Here is a 15,895-nt window from a genome sequence, read left to right on the forward strand (position 1 = left end):
CGTGAGGCTTTGGAGACCTACATCAAGGAGTCCCTAGCTGCTGGTCTCGTTCGTCCCTCGTCATCACCCCTGGGGGCAGGATTCTTCTTTGTGGGTAAGAAGGATGGCTCTCTTCGACCGTGTATTGATTATCGGGGGTTGAATGACATCACGGTCAAGAACAAGTATCCCCTGCCCTTGATGAGTTCTGCCTTCGACTCCTTACAGGGTGCTACGGTGTTCACCAAGCTAGACCTACGCAATGCGTATCACATGGTCCGGATCAGAGAGGGGGACGAGTGGTTGACGGGTTTCAATACACCGATGGGTCACTTGAGTATCAGGTGATGCCGTTTGGACTGACCAATGCTCCAGCGGTATTCCAGAGTATGGTGAACGACGTCCTGAGAGATATGATCGGTCTCTTTGTGTTTGTTTACCTGGATGACATTCTGATCTTCTCGAAGGAACCTTCCGACCACGTCCAGCATGTCCGGCAGGTTCTGCAGCGATTGTTGGAGAATCGCCTGTTCGTGAAGGCCGAGAAGTGCGAGTTTCACGCCCACACGACATCCTTTCTCGGGTACATCATCTCCAGGGGAGAGATTAGGATGGACCAGGAGAAGGTTAGAGCGGTTCTGGAATGGGCCCAGCCCGGTACGAGATTGCAGCTCCAGAGATTTTTGGGGTTTGCGAATTTCTACCGCAGATTCATCCGGGATTACAGCCGTGTGGCCGCTCCGTTAACTGCCTTGACTTCCAGTATCAGGACCTTCAAGTGGAATCCGGAGGCGGATCGAGCGTTTCTGGATTTGAAGAGGCGATTCACCAACGCACCGATTCTCTCTCAGCCGGACACGGCCCGTCAGTTCGTCGTTGAAGTGGACGCGTCTGATGTGGGAGTTGGCGCCATCCTGTCGCAGCGATGCTCCACGGACAGTAAACTCCATCCCTGCGCCTACTACTCTCGTCGCCTTTCGCCTGCGGAGAGGAATTACGATGTGGGTAACCGGGAGCTTCTCGCGGTGAAACTTGCCTTGGAGGAGTGGCGCCACTGGTTGGAGGGGGCGGAGCAACCGTTTATTGTCTGGACTGACCACAAGAATCTTGCTTACGTGCAATCGGCTAGACGTCTCAACTCCCCGTCAGGCCAGGTGGGCGTTGTTTTTCGGACGATTCAATTTTTCCCTGACGTTCCGACCTGGATCTAAGAACGGCAAGGCGGACGCCTTGTCCCGGATGTTCTCCAAGACGGAGGAGAGTGGGTCCAAGACCGAGACTATTCTCCCCCGGGAACTGCGTCGTGGGAGCTGTTAGGTGGAAGATTGAGGAGGAGGTGATGGCGGCCCTTCGGACGCAGCCCGGTCCCGTAACGGTCCACCCGGTCGGTTGTTTGTGCCTGAGTCGGTTCGTCCTGCTGTCCTCAAATGGTCCCACGCCAGCAAGATGGCTTGTCACCCTGGCGTGGCTCGGACGATGGCGTTTCTTCGCAGACGTTTTTGGTGGCCTGCCATGGCCGAGGATACTCGGGGTTATGTTGCTGCCTGTCCAGTGTGTGCGCAGAATAAGAGTACCAATCGGCCCAGCTCTGGACTACTTCACCCCCCTTCCTATTCCCCGCGACCATGGTCGCATCTGGCCCTGGACTTTGTCACTGGGTTGCCCGTTTCTGAGGGAAACACGGTCGTTCTGACTATCGTGGACAGATTCAGCAAGTTCGCCCACTTTGTGCCTATTGCCAAGCTTCCCTCTGCCTCGGAGACGTCCGAGATCCTGGTTAGGGAGGTTTTCAGGGTCCACGGTTTGCCCAGTGATATCGTTTCCGACCGTGGCCCTCAGTTTACCTCTGCTGTCTGGAAGTCCTTCTGTTTGGCCATTGGAGCTACAGTCAGCCTCACATCTGGTTTTCACCCCCAATCTAATGGTCAGGCGGAGAGAGCCAACCAGAAGATGGAGTCCACGCTACGCTGCCTTGTCTCCTCCAACCCCACCTCCTGGGTCTCTCAGTTGCCTTGGGTTGAGTATGCCCACAATACTCTCCCTACATCTGCCACTGGGATGTCTCCCTTCCAGTGCATGTATGGCTACCAACCTCCCTTGTTCCCTTCTCAGGAGAAGGAGCTCTCAGTGCCCTCTGTTCAGGCCCATATTCGTCGTTGCCACCGGACCTGGCATCGGGCCAGAAAGGCACTCCTTAGAGTTTCGGACCGGTATCAGCTCCAGGCGAATCGTCGCCGGATCCCCGCTCCCACCTATACCATCGGAGATAGGGTCTGGTTGGCCACACGGGATCTTCCTTTACGGACTGAGTCTAGGAAGTTGTTACCGAAGTTCATTGGTCCGTTTGTGGTGGAGAAGGTGATCAATCCGGTGGCAGTTCGACTCAAACTACCGAGGACGCTCAGAGTCCATCCCACCTTTCAATCAATCAATCAATCAATTTTATTTTATATAGCCCTTCTTACATCAGCTAATATCTCGAAGTGCTGTACAGAAACCCAGCCTAAAACCCCAAACAGCTAGTAATGCAGGTGTAGAAGCACGGATTCCAGACGGCTTTCATGTCTCCTGCCTCAAGCCTGTTCTCCTCAGTCCTCTGTTGCCTCCTCCGCCTCCTCCTCCTCCTCCTCGGATGATCGGAGGTGGTCCTGCCTACACGGTGCGACGCATCATGGATTCCAGACGGCGGGGCCGGGGTTTCCAGTATCTCGTGGACTGGGAGGGGTATGGTCCTGAGGAGAGGAGTTGGATTCCGCGGCGACAGATCCTAGATGCTGACCTCATTCGTGACTTCTACCGCCTCCATCCTGGCGCTCCGGGAGTCCGCCCGGTGGCGTTCGTCGGAGGGGGGTACTGTAACGATCCCTGCAGTCTGAGTCGGTTTCTGTCTGGGTATTAGTTTTTCTGCTCGGGATCTCCAGTTTCCCGAGGGTTCTGGAACGCTCCCTGCCTGGTTGCCGGGCAACGTTGCTAGGCGGGAGCTCTCTTGATTTCCGCACCTGCATCCCATCAGCAATCGGCACACCTGGTCCTGATCATCACCCTTCTTAGGCTCTGTCCTAACATCCATTCCCTGCCGGATCGTTAGCCATGAACATCACTCACCCGGAACCTTCACCCAACCTCTGCCTGATGGTCGGCGGCTGCCGAGCCATTACTGGACCTACCACTGCACCCTCAACAACCCATCCACGCCACCCGCTCTGTTCCCTGGATTATTCAGCCTCACTCGTGGATCTATTAAATAAACACTCACCTTTGTTTCAATTTACCTTGTCCTGGTCTGCTTCTGGGTTCTGGCTTAGTAAACCGTGACACACGCTGTGTGACGAGTGTGCCGACAGCTTCTGGAACATTCAGGGAGAGTCCGGCTGCCAACCGTGCAAATGTGACCCTGCCAACTCCCTCAATAACCACTGTGACAAGGCAAGGCCCCTATACTCTGTAACACTTAATTTTACATGCGGATAAATAAAGATATATTCTATACTATTCTATGTCAAAGCATGGTAGACTGAGATATGTATTTTCCCATACTATATTGGTAAGCCTTCATATTTGGCTCTTCAGGTGTCTGGTCAGTACCAGTGTCGTACTGAGTTTGGAGGCAAACAGTGTGATGAGTGTGGGGAGAATCACTTTGGGAACCCTGACCTGCAGTGTGTCAGTAAGTTGTGGCCGAAAGTGATTCATTGATGATGGCTAAGTATTGGGTCTTTTAGTTTCTAGCACCACAAAGAGAGACAATGCTGTTGTGTACAGATTTCCCTGTAAAAGAAAAATGATTAACACCTGTCCCTTTCCTCCCTATCCCGTCTCCCTAGTCTGTGACTGCATCATGGAGGGAACCGACCGTCCTGCCTGTGACCCCTTGACAGGTGAGTGCCTGTGCCGCGTTGGTGTGAAGGGCATCTTCTGTGACGAGTGTGCCCCCGGGTATGACCAAGTCTTCCCCTCCTGCACCCCGTGCCACCCCTGTGCCGTCCTGTGGGTGGACAACGTCACTGACGTCCACCGTGCTGCACAGAGGATGCGCACGGTGGCGAGCAGCTGGAGCCAGGATACAGTAGTCAGTGGCAACGCATGCTGGAGATGCACTCCAAGTTGGACTATCTGGTGAACCTGACGGGGAGATCTCTACCTCAGGTGAAGGATGTGGAGAAGTTCTTTGTCAGAATCTTGTATGTAAATTTCTGAAAGTGATTTATACTATACTTTGACAGTTATCTTGGAGCTGTACGCATTTTCCTTTGCTCTTTGTCCTTCCTCACAGGAAGCTCAAAGATACCATAGAACCCAACAGCATCATCATGGACCCAACATCTGTTCTGAACACTGAGATTGACAACATCCGCCGCGAGTTCAAGATGCTGTTGGATAACTTAAAGGACAAAATCAGCGAGGAGCCAACAGTAGATCCAGAGAAACTGCAGGGTACATATGGCCATATTGTTTGTTTAAATAATTTGGAATTCACTGTAACTTCACTGTGTGTATAGAGCAACTTGATAAAATGTAAAGTGTGAGTGTCTTATTGTTGGGGACTGTTATTTTGATGCTGATCCAGAGGCCCTGGAGGAGATCAGGAAGCAGCATGCATACTTCATGGCTGATGATAAGAAGGTGAAGGAGGCCAAGAGGGCCCTGGAGAACTCCATGGACACAAGGCAGGAGGTCAACGACCATCTGTCCAGCTGCAGCCACTTGGGAGACATGGAGGCGCTGGAGAAGAATGTCAAGGCTCTGAGTGTGGCCAAACTCAACAAAAACATGGGTGTTCCTTATTGTAGTGCTTGCACTGCATGCATCAAAAGACTGATGTGTTGCGTGAATGTCAGTCTGTTTCAATTGTCGCCAGCACTATGTTGATAGTCAGCCATGGAAATATTCTGATTTAAAGGCCCAGTGCAGTCAAAAACGTGATTTTCCTGTGTTTTATATATAGGTTTGAATAATATTTTGAAATTAATGATAATTCCCTTTTAGTGCAAGAACTGTTTGAAAAGACCGTCGTTTTGGCCTGCCTGGTGACATCACCAGGTGGTATATTAGTTAATAGACCAATAAGAAAGACAGTTCCAAACCCCTCTACCAATAATAGCTAATTTTCAGTTTTCCCCTCCCCTCTCAGACCACTCCCAGACAGTCCTAGAAAAATTATTGCTTGATAAATTGCTCTTTGCTAAGCTGTTTTTGTTTATTTTTGACAATTTTCATTGAAAACAATCACAGTAAGGTACTTAATATTTACCCAGAAATTATTTGATTTCTGGGTAACAAAAAAAACCCTGCTGCATTGGACCTTTAAACCATCTTACATTGTGTGACTCTTAGATCTGTGGAGCGCCAGGCGATGAGGTATGCTCCAAGTCAGAGTGTGGGGGTGCGCTGTGCCGAGACATCCTGGGACAGATAGAATGTGGGGGTCCTACGTGCAAGGGCAGTGTCCCTGTGAGCCACAACACCACAAAAACAGCAGATCAAGTAGAGAATGGCATTGTAGACTTGCTCCACAAACTACAGGACTCCAAGATCAAGGCATGTTCCCCAAATAACTCTACAGATGTATTTATTTACTTTTGCCTTTTGATTTAAAATGAAAATATATATTTAATACACAATAGTGTACGACACAAGTCTCAATCTATCCTGTTCAGATCAATGAGGCCAAACAGATGACCAAGGACACCCATCATCAGGCGGAGGAGATGAAGAAGAACATCACTGACAGCAAGGAGATGTTTGAGAGGGAGAAGAAAGACACCAAGGACCTCATCAAGAGGGTCAAAGACTACCTCACAGGTCAGTGTGGAGGCTAGCTGGAAATAAGACTACCTCACAGGTCAGTGTGGAGGCTAGCTGGAAATAAGACTACCTCACAGGTCAGTGTGGAGGCTAGCTGGAAATAAGACTACCTCACAGGTCAGTGTGGAGGCTAGCTGGAAATAAGACTACCTCACAGGTCAGTGTGGAGGCTAGCTGGAAATAAGACTACCTCACAGGTCAGTGTGGAGGCTAGCTGGAAATAAGACTACCTCACAGGTCAGTGTGGAGGCTAGTTGGAAATAAGACTACCTCACAGGTCAGTGTGGAGGCTAGCTGGAAATAAGACTACCTCACAGGTCAGTGTGGAGGCTAGCTGGAAATAAGACTACCTCACAGGTCAGTGTGGAGGCTAGCTGGAAATAAGACTACCTCACAGGTCAGTGTGGAGGCTAGCTGGAAATAAGACTACCTCACAGGTCAGTGTGGAGGCTAGCTGGAAATAAGACTACCTCACAGGTCAGTGTGGAGGCTAGCTGGAAATAAGACTACCTCACAGGTCAGTGTGGAGGCTAGCTGGAAATAAGACTACCTCACAGGTCAGTGTGGAGGCTAGTTGGAAATAAGACTACCTCACAGGTCAGTGTGGAGGCTAGTTGGAAATAAGACTACCTCACAGGTCAGTGTGGAGGCTAGTTGGAAATAAGACTACCTCACAGGTCAGTGTGGAGGCTAGCTGGAAATAAGACTACCTCACAGGTCAGTGTGGAGGCTATCTGTAAATAAGACTACCTCACAGGCCAGTGCGGAGGCTAGCTGGAAATAAGACTACCTCACAGGTCAGTGCGGAGGCTAGCTGGAAATAAGACTACCTCACAGGTCAGTGCGGAGGCTAGCTGGAAATAAGACTACCTCACAGGTCAGTGCGGAGGCTAGCTGGAAATAAGACTACCTCACAGGTCAGTGCGGAGGCTAGCTGGAAATAAGACTACCTCACAGGTCAGTGCGGAGGCTAGCTGGAAATAAGACTACCTCACAGGTCAGTGCGGAGGCTAGCTGGAAATAAGACTACCTCACAGGTCAGTGCGGAGGCTAGCTGGAAATAAGCTTGACATTTCCATGCAAAGATCCCTTAAAAAACTTACTGATGAGATGTTGGCACCAGAGGACATAGAAAGGTTGGCCAAGGGTGTTCTGGCCATCCAGTTTCCGGGCTCTCCAGACAACATCCGCTCCATGATCCAGAACATCCGGGGCGTGCTGGCCAACTTCACTGAGTTCAAGGAGGATCTGAAATACCTGGAGGACCAAACCAAGACAGCCCAAGACCTACTGGAGAATGCTCTGGATATCAGGTTAGCCAGTACCACATACTGAATATGAGTGACTGTCACTTTCTATAAACCTTTCTGCTAAATGACCATATTTGTACCATGGTTGTCAATGTATTAGGGACAGAACCAAGGGTACTGATGTTATGGATATCAAGAAAGCCATAGCGGACACTGAGAAAGCACAGGACAAGGTTGAGCAAGATCTGGAGAAGGCTACGGAAAACAATGACATGGCGGACGAGATGATTAAAGAGGTAATTCTCTCTCTCTCTCTCTTTCTATCTTTCTCACTCACTCTCTCTCTCTTTCTCCCTCCAACTCTCCCTCTCTCTCTACCCATTCCTGCTTGTTCGTATTTGTATTAGTCTAAACATCCATCAGACATTTATACTCTTCAGCTCTCAGAAGAAAGTATGTTCTTTCTCATAACTGGGCCCCGTGTAGCTCAGTTGGTAGAGCATGACGCTTGCAACGCCAGGGTTGTGGGTTCGTTTCCCACGGGGGGCCAGTATGAAAAATGTATGCACTCCAACCTAAGTGTATGTAAACTACTGACTTCAACTGTACCTTCTCTGTGTCAGTAGCGCTTCTCTGTGTCAGTAAGTCGCTCTGGATAAGAGCGTCTGCTAAAATGACTAAAATGTAAAGAAATAACTGTATATATCTGTCATGGCCCCCAGATTGAGAAGAAACTGAACAACAGAGAGACTAACTTTAACTCCACTAGACCTCCAGAGATGCTGGAGGAGATTGAGGCTCTGAAGAAGAAGACAGAGATGAACAGAGAGCAGGCGGAGCAGGCCAAAGCTGATACTAACACAGCCCTGGGTAGCGCTACTGACACAGAGAAGGTACAGTTGAAGTCAGTAGTTTACATACACTTAGGTTGGAGTCATTAAAACTTGTTTTTCAACCACGCCACACATTTCTTGTTAACAAACTATAGTTTTGGCAAGTTGGTTAGGACATCTACTTTGTGCATGACACAAGTAATTTTTCCATCAGTTGTTTAAATCTTTCACTTATAATTCACTGTATCACAATTCCAGTGGGTCAGAAATGTACATAAACTAAGTTGACTGTGCCTTTAAACAGCTTGGAAATTCCAGAAAATGATGTCATGGCTTTAGAAGCTTCTGATAGGCTAATTTACATCATTTGAATCAATTGGAGGTGTACCTGTGGATGTATTTCAAGGGCTACCTTCAAACTCAGAGCCTCTTTGCTTGACATCATGGGAAAATCAAAAGAAATCAGCCAAGCCCTCCACAAGTCTGGTTCATCCTTTGGAGTAATTTCCAAACGCCTGAAGGTACCACGTTCATCTGTACAAACAATAGTACGCAAGTATAAACACCATGGGACCACGCAGCCGTCAAACCGCTCAGGAAGGAGACGCGTTCTGTCTCCTAGAGATGAACGTACTTTGGTGCGAAAAGTGCAAATCAATCCCAGAACAACAGCAAAGGACCTGGTGAAGATGCTGGAGGAAACGGGTACAAAGTATCTATATCCACAGTCAAACGAGTCCTATATCGACGTAACCTGAAAGGCCGCTCAGCAAGGAAGAAGCCACTGTTCCAAAACCACCAAAGAAAGCCAGACTACGGTTTGCAACTGCACATGGGGACAAAGATCATACTTTTTGGAGAAATGTACTCTGGTCTGATTAAACAAAAATAGTACTGTTTGGCCATAATGACCATCATTATGTTTGGAGGAAAAAGGGGGACGCTTGCAAGCCGAAGAACACCATCCCAACCGTGAAGCACGGGGGTGGCAGCATCATGCTGTGGGGGTGCTTTGCTGCAGGAGGGACTGGTGCACTTCACAAAATAGATGGCATCATGAGGAAGGAGAATTATGTGGATATATTGAAGCAACATCTGAAGACATCAGTCAGGAAGTTAAAGCTTGGTCGCAAATGGGTCTTCCAAATGGACAATGACCCCAAGCATACTTCCAAAGTTGTGGCAAAATGGCTTAAGGACAACAAAGTCAAGGTATTGGAGTGGCCATCACAAAGCCCTGACCTCAATCCTATAGAAAATGTGTGGGCAGAACTGAAAAGGCGTGTGCGAGCAAGGAGGCCTACAAACCTGACTCAGTTACACCAGCTCTGTCAGGAGGAATGGGCCAACATTCATCCAACTTATTGTGGGAAGCTTGTGGAAGGCTACCCGAAACGTTTGTCCCAAGTTATTCTGACATTTCACATTCTTAAAATAAAGTGGTGATCCTAACTGACCTAAAACAGGGCATTTTTACTAGGATTAAATGTCAGGAATTGTGAAAAACTGAGTTTAAATGTATTTGGTTAAGGTGTATGTAAACTTCCGACTTCAACTGTATGTTGTGTGTGTCCACTTACTAACCACAACTAACTACTCACCAACCAGTAACCACTGACCACCACTAACTACTCAACAACCAACAACCACTGACCACTACTAACTACTCACCAACCAGCAACCACTGACCCCAACTATCTACTCACCAACCAGCAACCATTGACCCCAACTAACTACTCACCAACCACTGACCCCTACTAAATAATCACCAACCACTGACCACTACTAACTACTCGCCAACCAGCAACCACTGACCAGTACTAACTACTCACTGATCACTACTAACTACTCACCAACCACTGACCCCTACTAACTACTCACCAATCACCAACCACTGACCCCTACTAACTACTCACCAACCACTGACCACTACTAACTACTCATCAACCACTGACCACTACTAACTACTCACCAACCACTGACCCAATTAACTACTCACCAACCAGCAACCACTGACCACTACTAACTATTCACCAACCACTGACCACTACTAACTACTCATCAACCACTGACCACTACTAACTATTCACCAACCACTGACCACTACTAACTACTCATCAACCACTGACCACTACTAACCAACCACTGACCACTACTAACTACTCATCAACCACTGACCACTACTAACTACTCACCAACCACTGACCACTACTAACTACTCATCAACCACTGACCACTACTAACTACTAACCAACCAGCAACCAATGACCACTACTAACTACTCACCAACCACTGACCACTACTAACTACTCACCAACCAGCAACCACTGACCACTACTAACTACTCACCAACCAGCAACCACTGACCACTACTAACTACTCACCAACCAGCTTACCACTTACTTATTTACAATCTCACCTTGGTACTACGTGGTGATACTGTGAGTATAAAACTAAGTAGGTATGAGTTTTAGTTTTTCTCTGACTTATTTGCCAGAAGCTTGAAAAGGTGACAGAGCTGTTTGATAAGCTAAAGGAGGGAAACACAAACCAGGACAGTAATGAAGTGGTCATCGAACGCCTAAAGAACATTACTATGGAGGCAGAGAAAATCACAAAATATGTTCAAGATAAAATTCAACAAATTGGCGGTAAGTCTGAGACCGTAATGGGGCAATCTAAAATTGGTCATTTAGCAGACACTCTTATCCAGAGCGACTTACAGTTAGTGAGTGCATACATTTTACTTCACTACATTCCTAAAGAAAATAATGTACTTTTTACTCCATCCATTTTCTCTGTATCCAAAATTACTCATTACATTTTAATGCTTAGCAGGACAGTCAAATGTTTCCAATTCACGCGCTTATCAAGAGAAAATCCCTGGTCATCCCTACCGCCTCTGATCTGGCAGACTCAGTAAATACACATGCTTCGTTTGTAAATGATGTCTGAGTGTTGGAGTGTGCCCTTGGCTTTCCCTAAATAACAAATTATTTAAAAAATGGAACCATCTGGTTTGCACAATATAAAAGATTTGAAATGATTTGTACTTTTACTTTTGATACTTAAGTATATTTTAGCAATTACATTTACTTTTGATACTTGAGTATATTTAAATCCAAATACTTTTAGACTTTTACTCTAGTATTTTACTGGGTGACTTTCACTTTTACTTGAGTCATTTTCTATTAAGGTATCTTTACTTTTACTCAAGTGTGACAATTGGGTACTCTGTCAATTCAAGAGATTTAAATTACATTCATGCATAGATCAAATTCTCAATGAAAGATATGGGTAATGGAATTGACCCCAAACCCTGACCAGTAGTAGTCAAATAAGTTCATTGCTATAATAATTATCTGATCTTGTATGTGCCAAATGGCATGGATATGTATTTATTTTTACATATTTAACTTTTATTTCATTTATTCTGTTTATTTAATTCACTTATTGAAGACATGCTTAAAAGGGTCTGTGTTTGGAACCTGTTCCTACTCTGATGTCATGTCAAACATGGGTTCTCTCAGGTTCTAGGTTGTATTGTGTAAAATGAATTTCCTCACATACAGTTTATTGCAGCTAGACTGGGAAAGTCCCTTCTCTTTCCTCTCTACCTTTCGAGTTTTGCAACTGAATTTAAGAGTGTAGTTTTCCTAATCCTCCACATGGGGGCATGTGGTGATCATAAAACTGACGGAGTTGAGAACGAAGCCCCTCCTTACTATTTTGTGATATGTATTATTTTGTTTCAAGCTGACCTAATTATCTGCTTACATGATCGTTGATGTTAAAAAGAGGTAAAAGCTTTTATGGGAACCTTTTTCAGGTTTCAAGTTATTCTACCTCTAACTTTTTTTCCAATCCTTTTCCCATTTGTACCCTGGTCTCTGGTGGAAGTAGATCTCTTTGTAAGATTTGGCTGGTATTTTGTGAAACTGTGTAATACTGAATTGGCCTAGTATATACAGAGCTTGTTATTGGCCTGAAACAATGTTTCCCTCAGCCTAGCTGGAGATGTGATGAGATTAAACACACTATCAGGTTTGGAATGGGTCCCTGCTGGGTTTGGAATGCGGCCATTTGTCACAACTCTGGCGCCGGAATGTTCACTCTCTCTTGCCTTTTGTACATTAAATGTACATTGCCCATTTAGAATTGACTTGTAAAATCCTAGATGTCTGTTGCTTTAAACTCCAGCATACACTTTCAGACTCTCTTGCTACCTCTCTCTCTCTCTCTGTCATTCATTCTCTCTCTCTCTCGCACTCTCTCAATACCTCTCTTTCTTTCTCTACCTTTCTACCTCTCACTCTGTCTTTCTCTCTCTCTCTCTGTCATTCATTCTCTCTCACACTCTCTCACTAACTCTCTTTCTTTCTCTACCTTTCTACCTCTCTCTCTCTGTCTCTCTCTCTCTCTCTCTCTCTCACTCTCTCTCTCTCTCGCACTCTCTCTCTCTCTCTCTCTTTCTTTCTCTCTCTCTACCTCACTACCTCTCTTTCCAGGTCACTGCCCATTCTAGTTGTGGGGAGAACACACACCACTTACTTCTCATGTACTTTCCATCCAGCCGTTAATGTTTACGTTCCATCCAGCCGTTAATGGTTAAGTTCCATGTTTGTTTCGCTTCAGTAAGACTTTGTGCTCAATACAATTGAACCAAGTTAGCAGCCTTTATATCCAGGTCCTAGATCTGCATATGCTTTAGCCAACTCTTCTATCAGACTAATAACACGACAGAGAGGAGTTGGCTAACAAAGCATAAACGGATCTGAAGCCAGTCTGCAGTTTTTTCATCGGTAGCATTGAATTATGCTTCTCACAAAAGTCAAATGAAGTTGAATAATGGTTTTATCAATGAGGTACATCACAGGTAGATGGATATATTTTCTTCAAAATAAATATATGGATAGAAGTTGAACAATTTCCAGGTCTATTGTTTGCTCTAATCCTATAGTGACTCTTGGGGGTGAGTTCCATCTCATACCCCCCAGGGGAGAGTTAGCCCACTCACCCCTGAGAATGTGTCTTAGACTGGGGTCTGAATTCCCTCCCTGCCCCCTGGTCGTGTTTTTAGACATGAGGAATTCACAGACCACTAATGGCTCTGCCTAATTGCAGGTTGCCACTGATCCACTGCATTTAAGATTAGAGGAAATATCACCAGTGATGCAGCTAATTACAGAAGAAGGAGATGATTATTTGAGAACCTTTTTTAACCTTTTTGGTTGCGTTTGTCTGTTCTTGAATGGACAGATTGTGGTATTTCTTGCCTGTCTGTTGTATTTCTTATCATGCATTATTAGGAATTAATTCAGAATGAGATTGAGATGTCACTGTATTAGCCTAATGTAATGAAGACTTTATCTTTGCAAGTGAGACCCCTTTTCTGTGTTTTAGGATTAATCTTGATGTTATTTTCAGCAGTAAACCAAGGAATGGTTCTTGAATACCACAAGTCATGTCTTTCTTTCTTCAATATGCTCAGTGACTGTGAACATAGTCTAGTTTCTCGGACTCAAAAACCTCATTGAATCTGTTCCTACAGTCCCCCTCTTGTCTTTTCAAAGATAATTGAAATAGAACTGCCACCCTGTTTCTCCTCCAGCTATGGTTGGAGCTGCTGCTGCTGCCACACACACACGCACGCACGCACACACACACACACACACACAGTGACATATAATTAAGGTTGTAGCTTCTTCACTGTAGGTGATAGTTTAGTGTTTGGGTAATCTGTGATTACCAACAACTGTACAGGAAAGTTTTAAGTTCCAATAATAGGGCAAGATTTAACAGAACATGATTTGGAGTTCCACTTGGCGCAGGGGAAACACTGTTCAAGGCTCTCTTAACCTCATTTCTCTTCAGTACAGTAAATTAGTAGTATGGCTTCAGTAACTATAGTATCCCTGCTTTACCTGTGCCTAGGGACATATAGGGCAGCTTCCTGCCTTTAGTGGAGGAATGTCCTTTGTTCTAGATGAGTAGGTCTAGGTGGGGGTTGGTATCTGAGAGAGAAGACCTTTACAATCCCATCAAATGTGTGAGTTTGAACTTTCTCTCAATGTGAGCAGAGTGAGATGCTGTCAACATGATCCTTCTGCTCCAAATAATCTGACACATTTTAGATAGATACAGGTAATGATTGATCTATTATGTAATTGGTAGTCAAACTGTACAAGTTAGTTGATGAGCATTTGTAGCTGCTGATTGTAGGACTTTACTGGATTTATCCAATAGAGGCTTTGGGGGAGGGCGAGTTACACCCTGTGAGCATGCTTGAGGAGAGAGGGACAGAGAAAAAAAAACTCAGTTTTCTCAGTTGTTGAGTGGAGCAGTCAGTGGGGTAGCAGGACAAGAAAAAGCGTGAGGAGCAAATCGCTACCATAAGGAACCGCACACAGTCCCACGGAGAGGAAGCGCAACAGCAGATAAAAGGTGGAAATATCAACAGAAATGTTGATATTTCAAATGGCGATCCTGCTATGTAAGTTTATTATTTTTAACATTTTGAAATGTTTTCTGTAGAACGGATATCCAACATTGAGGTAACTGAAAGTGCATAATGATAAACTTTGCATGTAGCCTAATGAAGAAAATACAATTAGTTATATTTATAGGGATATTAGTTCTAAAAGTTGAAGTAGTCAACGTTTCGTAGGCTAATTTCATTCATATCATATGTGGTGGAGTTTGTAATTTTTGTTTGACTATGACACATCTTGTTCTTGTTATAAACTCGGAATGAAACAATTAAATAACTTCATGTGGCATTAATATAAATCAAAGACCCATGGGAATGGTAGGCTTATATCCTGTTTTTCAGATTGTGTTTTCGACTATAAAGTTCATTTTTATTATGGAGGCCTATCCTAGTTTTAAAAGTTTTACGAACAGGGAGACCAAAGTTCTGAGCACTTTTCGTTAGTATTTTATTATAATACTTAGGCAATTTGATCTAATAGCCTAATTATCTTTGATATTTTGTACAATAAAACATCACTCCACAACCTGTATTGGATAAATCCCATTGTTCAATATTGCCTCTTCTTTGTGTAGCCGCAGGGGCGTGCGTCCTTGCCCAGGTACCAGAGTTCAGCGATGTGTGCACGGAGGGGAGCTGCTACCCCGCCACGGGAGACCTTCTCATCGGCAGAGCCCACCAACTCTCCGCCAACTCCACATGCGGCCTCCACCGGCCCGAGCCGTTCTGTATCGTCAGTCATTTACAGGTAAATGCTTCTGGCACAAGTACAGAGTACATTTGCACTAGGCCCATGTGTTATTATAGGCCTATAGACTTCATTAACTATCACACAAATATTGTTATGCCAAGTTGACAACAGTGCAATCAATGATCAAGGTGGTGCTGCTATCAATAGGATTCGTTATTATTTCAGTGGCAGGAGTGCGTAAAAGTACCGATATTCAATATTCACGATAAGCAAGGTCTGATTTGTTGTGCCTCTGGGCAAGTCTCTCGTTCATGCCTGTAGTAGCGAGGTAGATAAGCAATACATAGATAGGCGCCATAATAAAGCATTCCTGGAATTGCTAACCTGAGGGTGTTTGTTCTTGGAAATGGGAAAGATAGTTTTGACCTTGTGAAAATTTGTGTTGAGAATAAAATGGTGCTATATTCATTGTCTTGCATGCCTGGAGGGGGATTCCTTTCCCAAGTAGTCTAGGCTACTACTAAACAAAGTAACAAAGTGCAAAGAGGCACAAAACAAGCTATGAAGTTAACTCATAATTAAACATTAATTACAGTATCACATATTAAATGATAACATTGTTTCATTTCCTCAGTAAGAAAGATCCACTATTTATTTTAATGGGGAATAAATGCATGCTCAAAATTAAAATGATCTTGCCTTTGGCAATTTGGCGTTCAGATTTCATAATAACTACTGTAAGGTTTACAGTCAATCCCTTGTCTGTTGGGGGTGGAATATATAAATGGGATATATTCCAAATATCCCTTGGGCTTTTATTGTCAATACAAGGACTTCCTTTCACATA

General features: G+C 45.1%; 2 protein-coding genes across 2 annotated transcripts in view; both read left to right on the forward strand.

Moving 5' to 3' along the window:
- The window catches only part of LOC121531211 (laminin subunit beta-4-like), a 40,125-nt gene extending 26,849 nt beyond the window's left edge, over positions 1-13,276 (forward strand). Inside the window, 11 exon segments of the mRNA XM_045205090.1 lie at positions 3,285-3,405; positions 3,550-3,646; positions 3,804-4,095; positions 4,253-4,413; positions 4,547-4,755; positions 5,314-5,517; positions 5,637-5,762; positions 6,799-7,097; positions 7,195-7,330; positions 7,757-7,927; positions 13,271-13,276. Coding sequence (XP_045061025.1) covers positions 3,285-3,405; positions 3,550-3,646; positions 3,804-4,095; positions 4,253-4,413; positions 4,547-4,755; positions 5,314-5,517; positions 5,637-5,762; positions 6,799-7,097; positions 7,195-7,330; positions 7,757-7,927; positions 13,271-13,276 — 1,822 coding nt within the window.
- An 846-nt stretch (positions 13,277-14,122) lies between these two features.
- The window catches only part of LOC121532146 (laminin subunit beta-1-like), a 37,546-nt gene continuing 35,773 nt past the window's right edge, over positions 14,123-15,895 (forward strand). The window contains exons 1-2 of the mRNA XM_041837893.2: positions 14,123-14,360; positions 14,933-15,105. Of these exons, the coding sequence (XP_041693827.2) occupies positions 14,330-14,360; positions 14,933-15,105 (204 nt within the window). The 5' untranslated portion in view covers positions 14,123-14,329. The remainder of the gene's footprint in view (positions 14,361-14,932; positions 15,106-15,895) is intronic.

The sequence above is a fragment of the Coregonus clupeaformis genome, chromosome 19, assembly GCF_020615455.1.
Source record: "Coregonus clupeaformis isolate EN_2021a chromosome 19, ASM2061545v1, whole genome shotgun sequence".
In the NCBI taxonomy this organism is placed as follows: domain Eukaryota; kingdom Metazoa; phylum Chordata; class Actinopteri; order Salmoniformes; family Salmonidae; genus Coregonus; species Coregonus clupeaformis.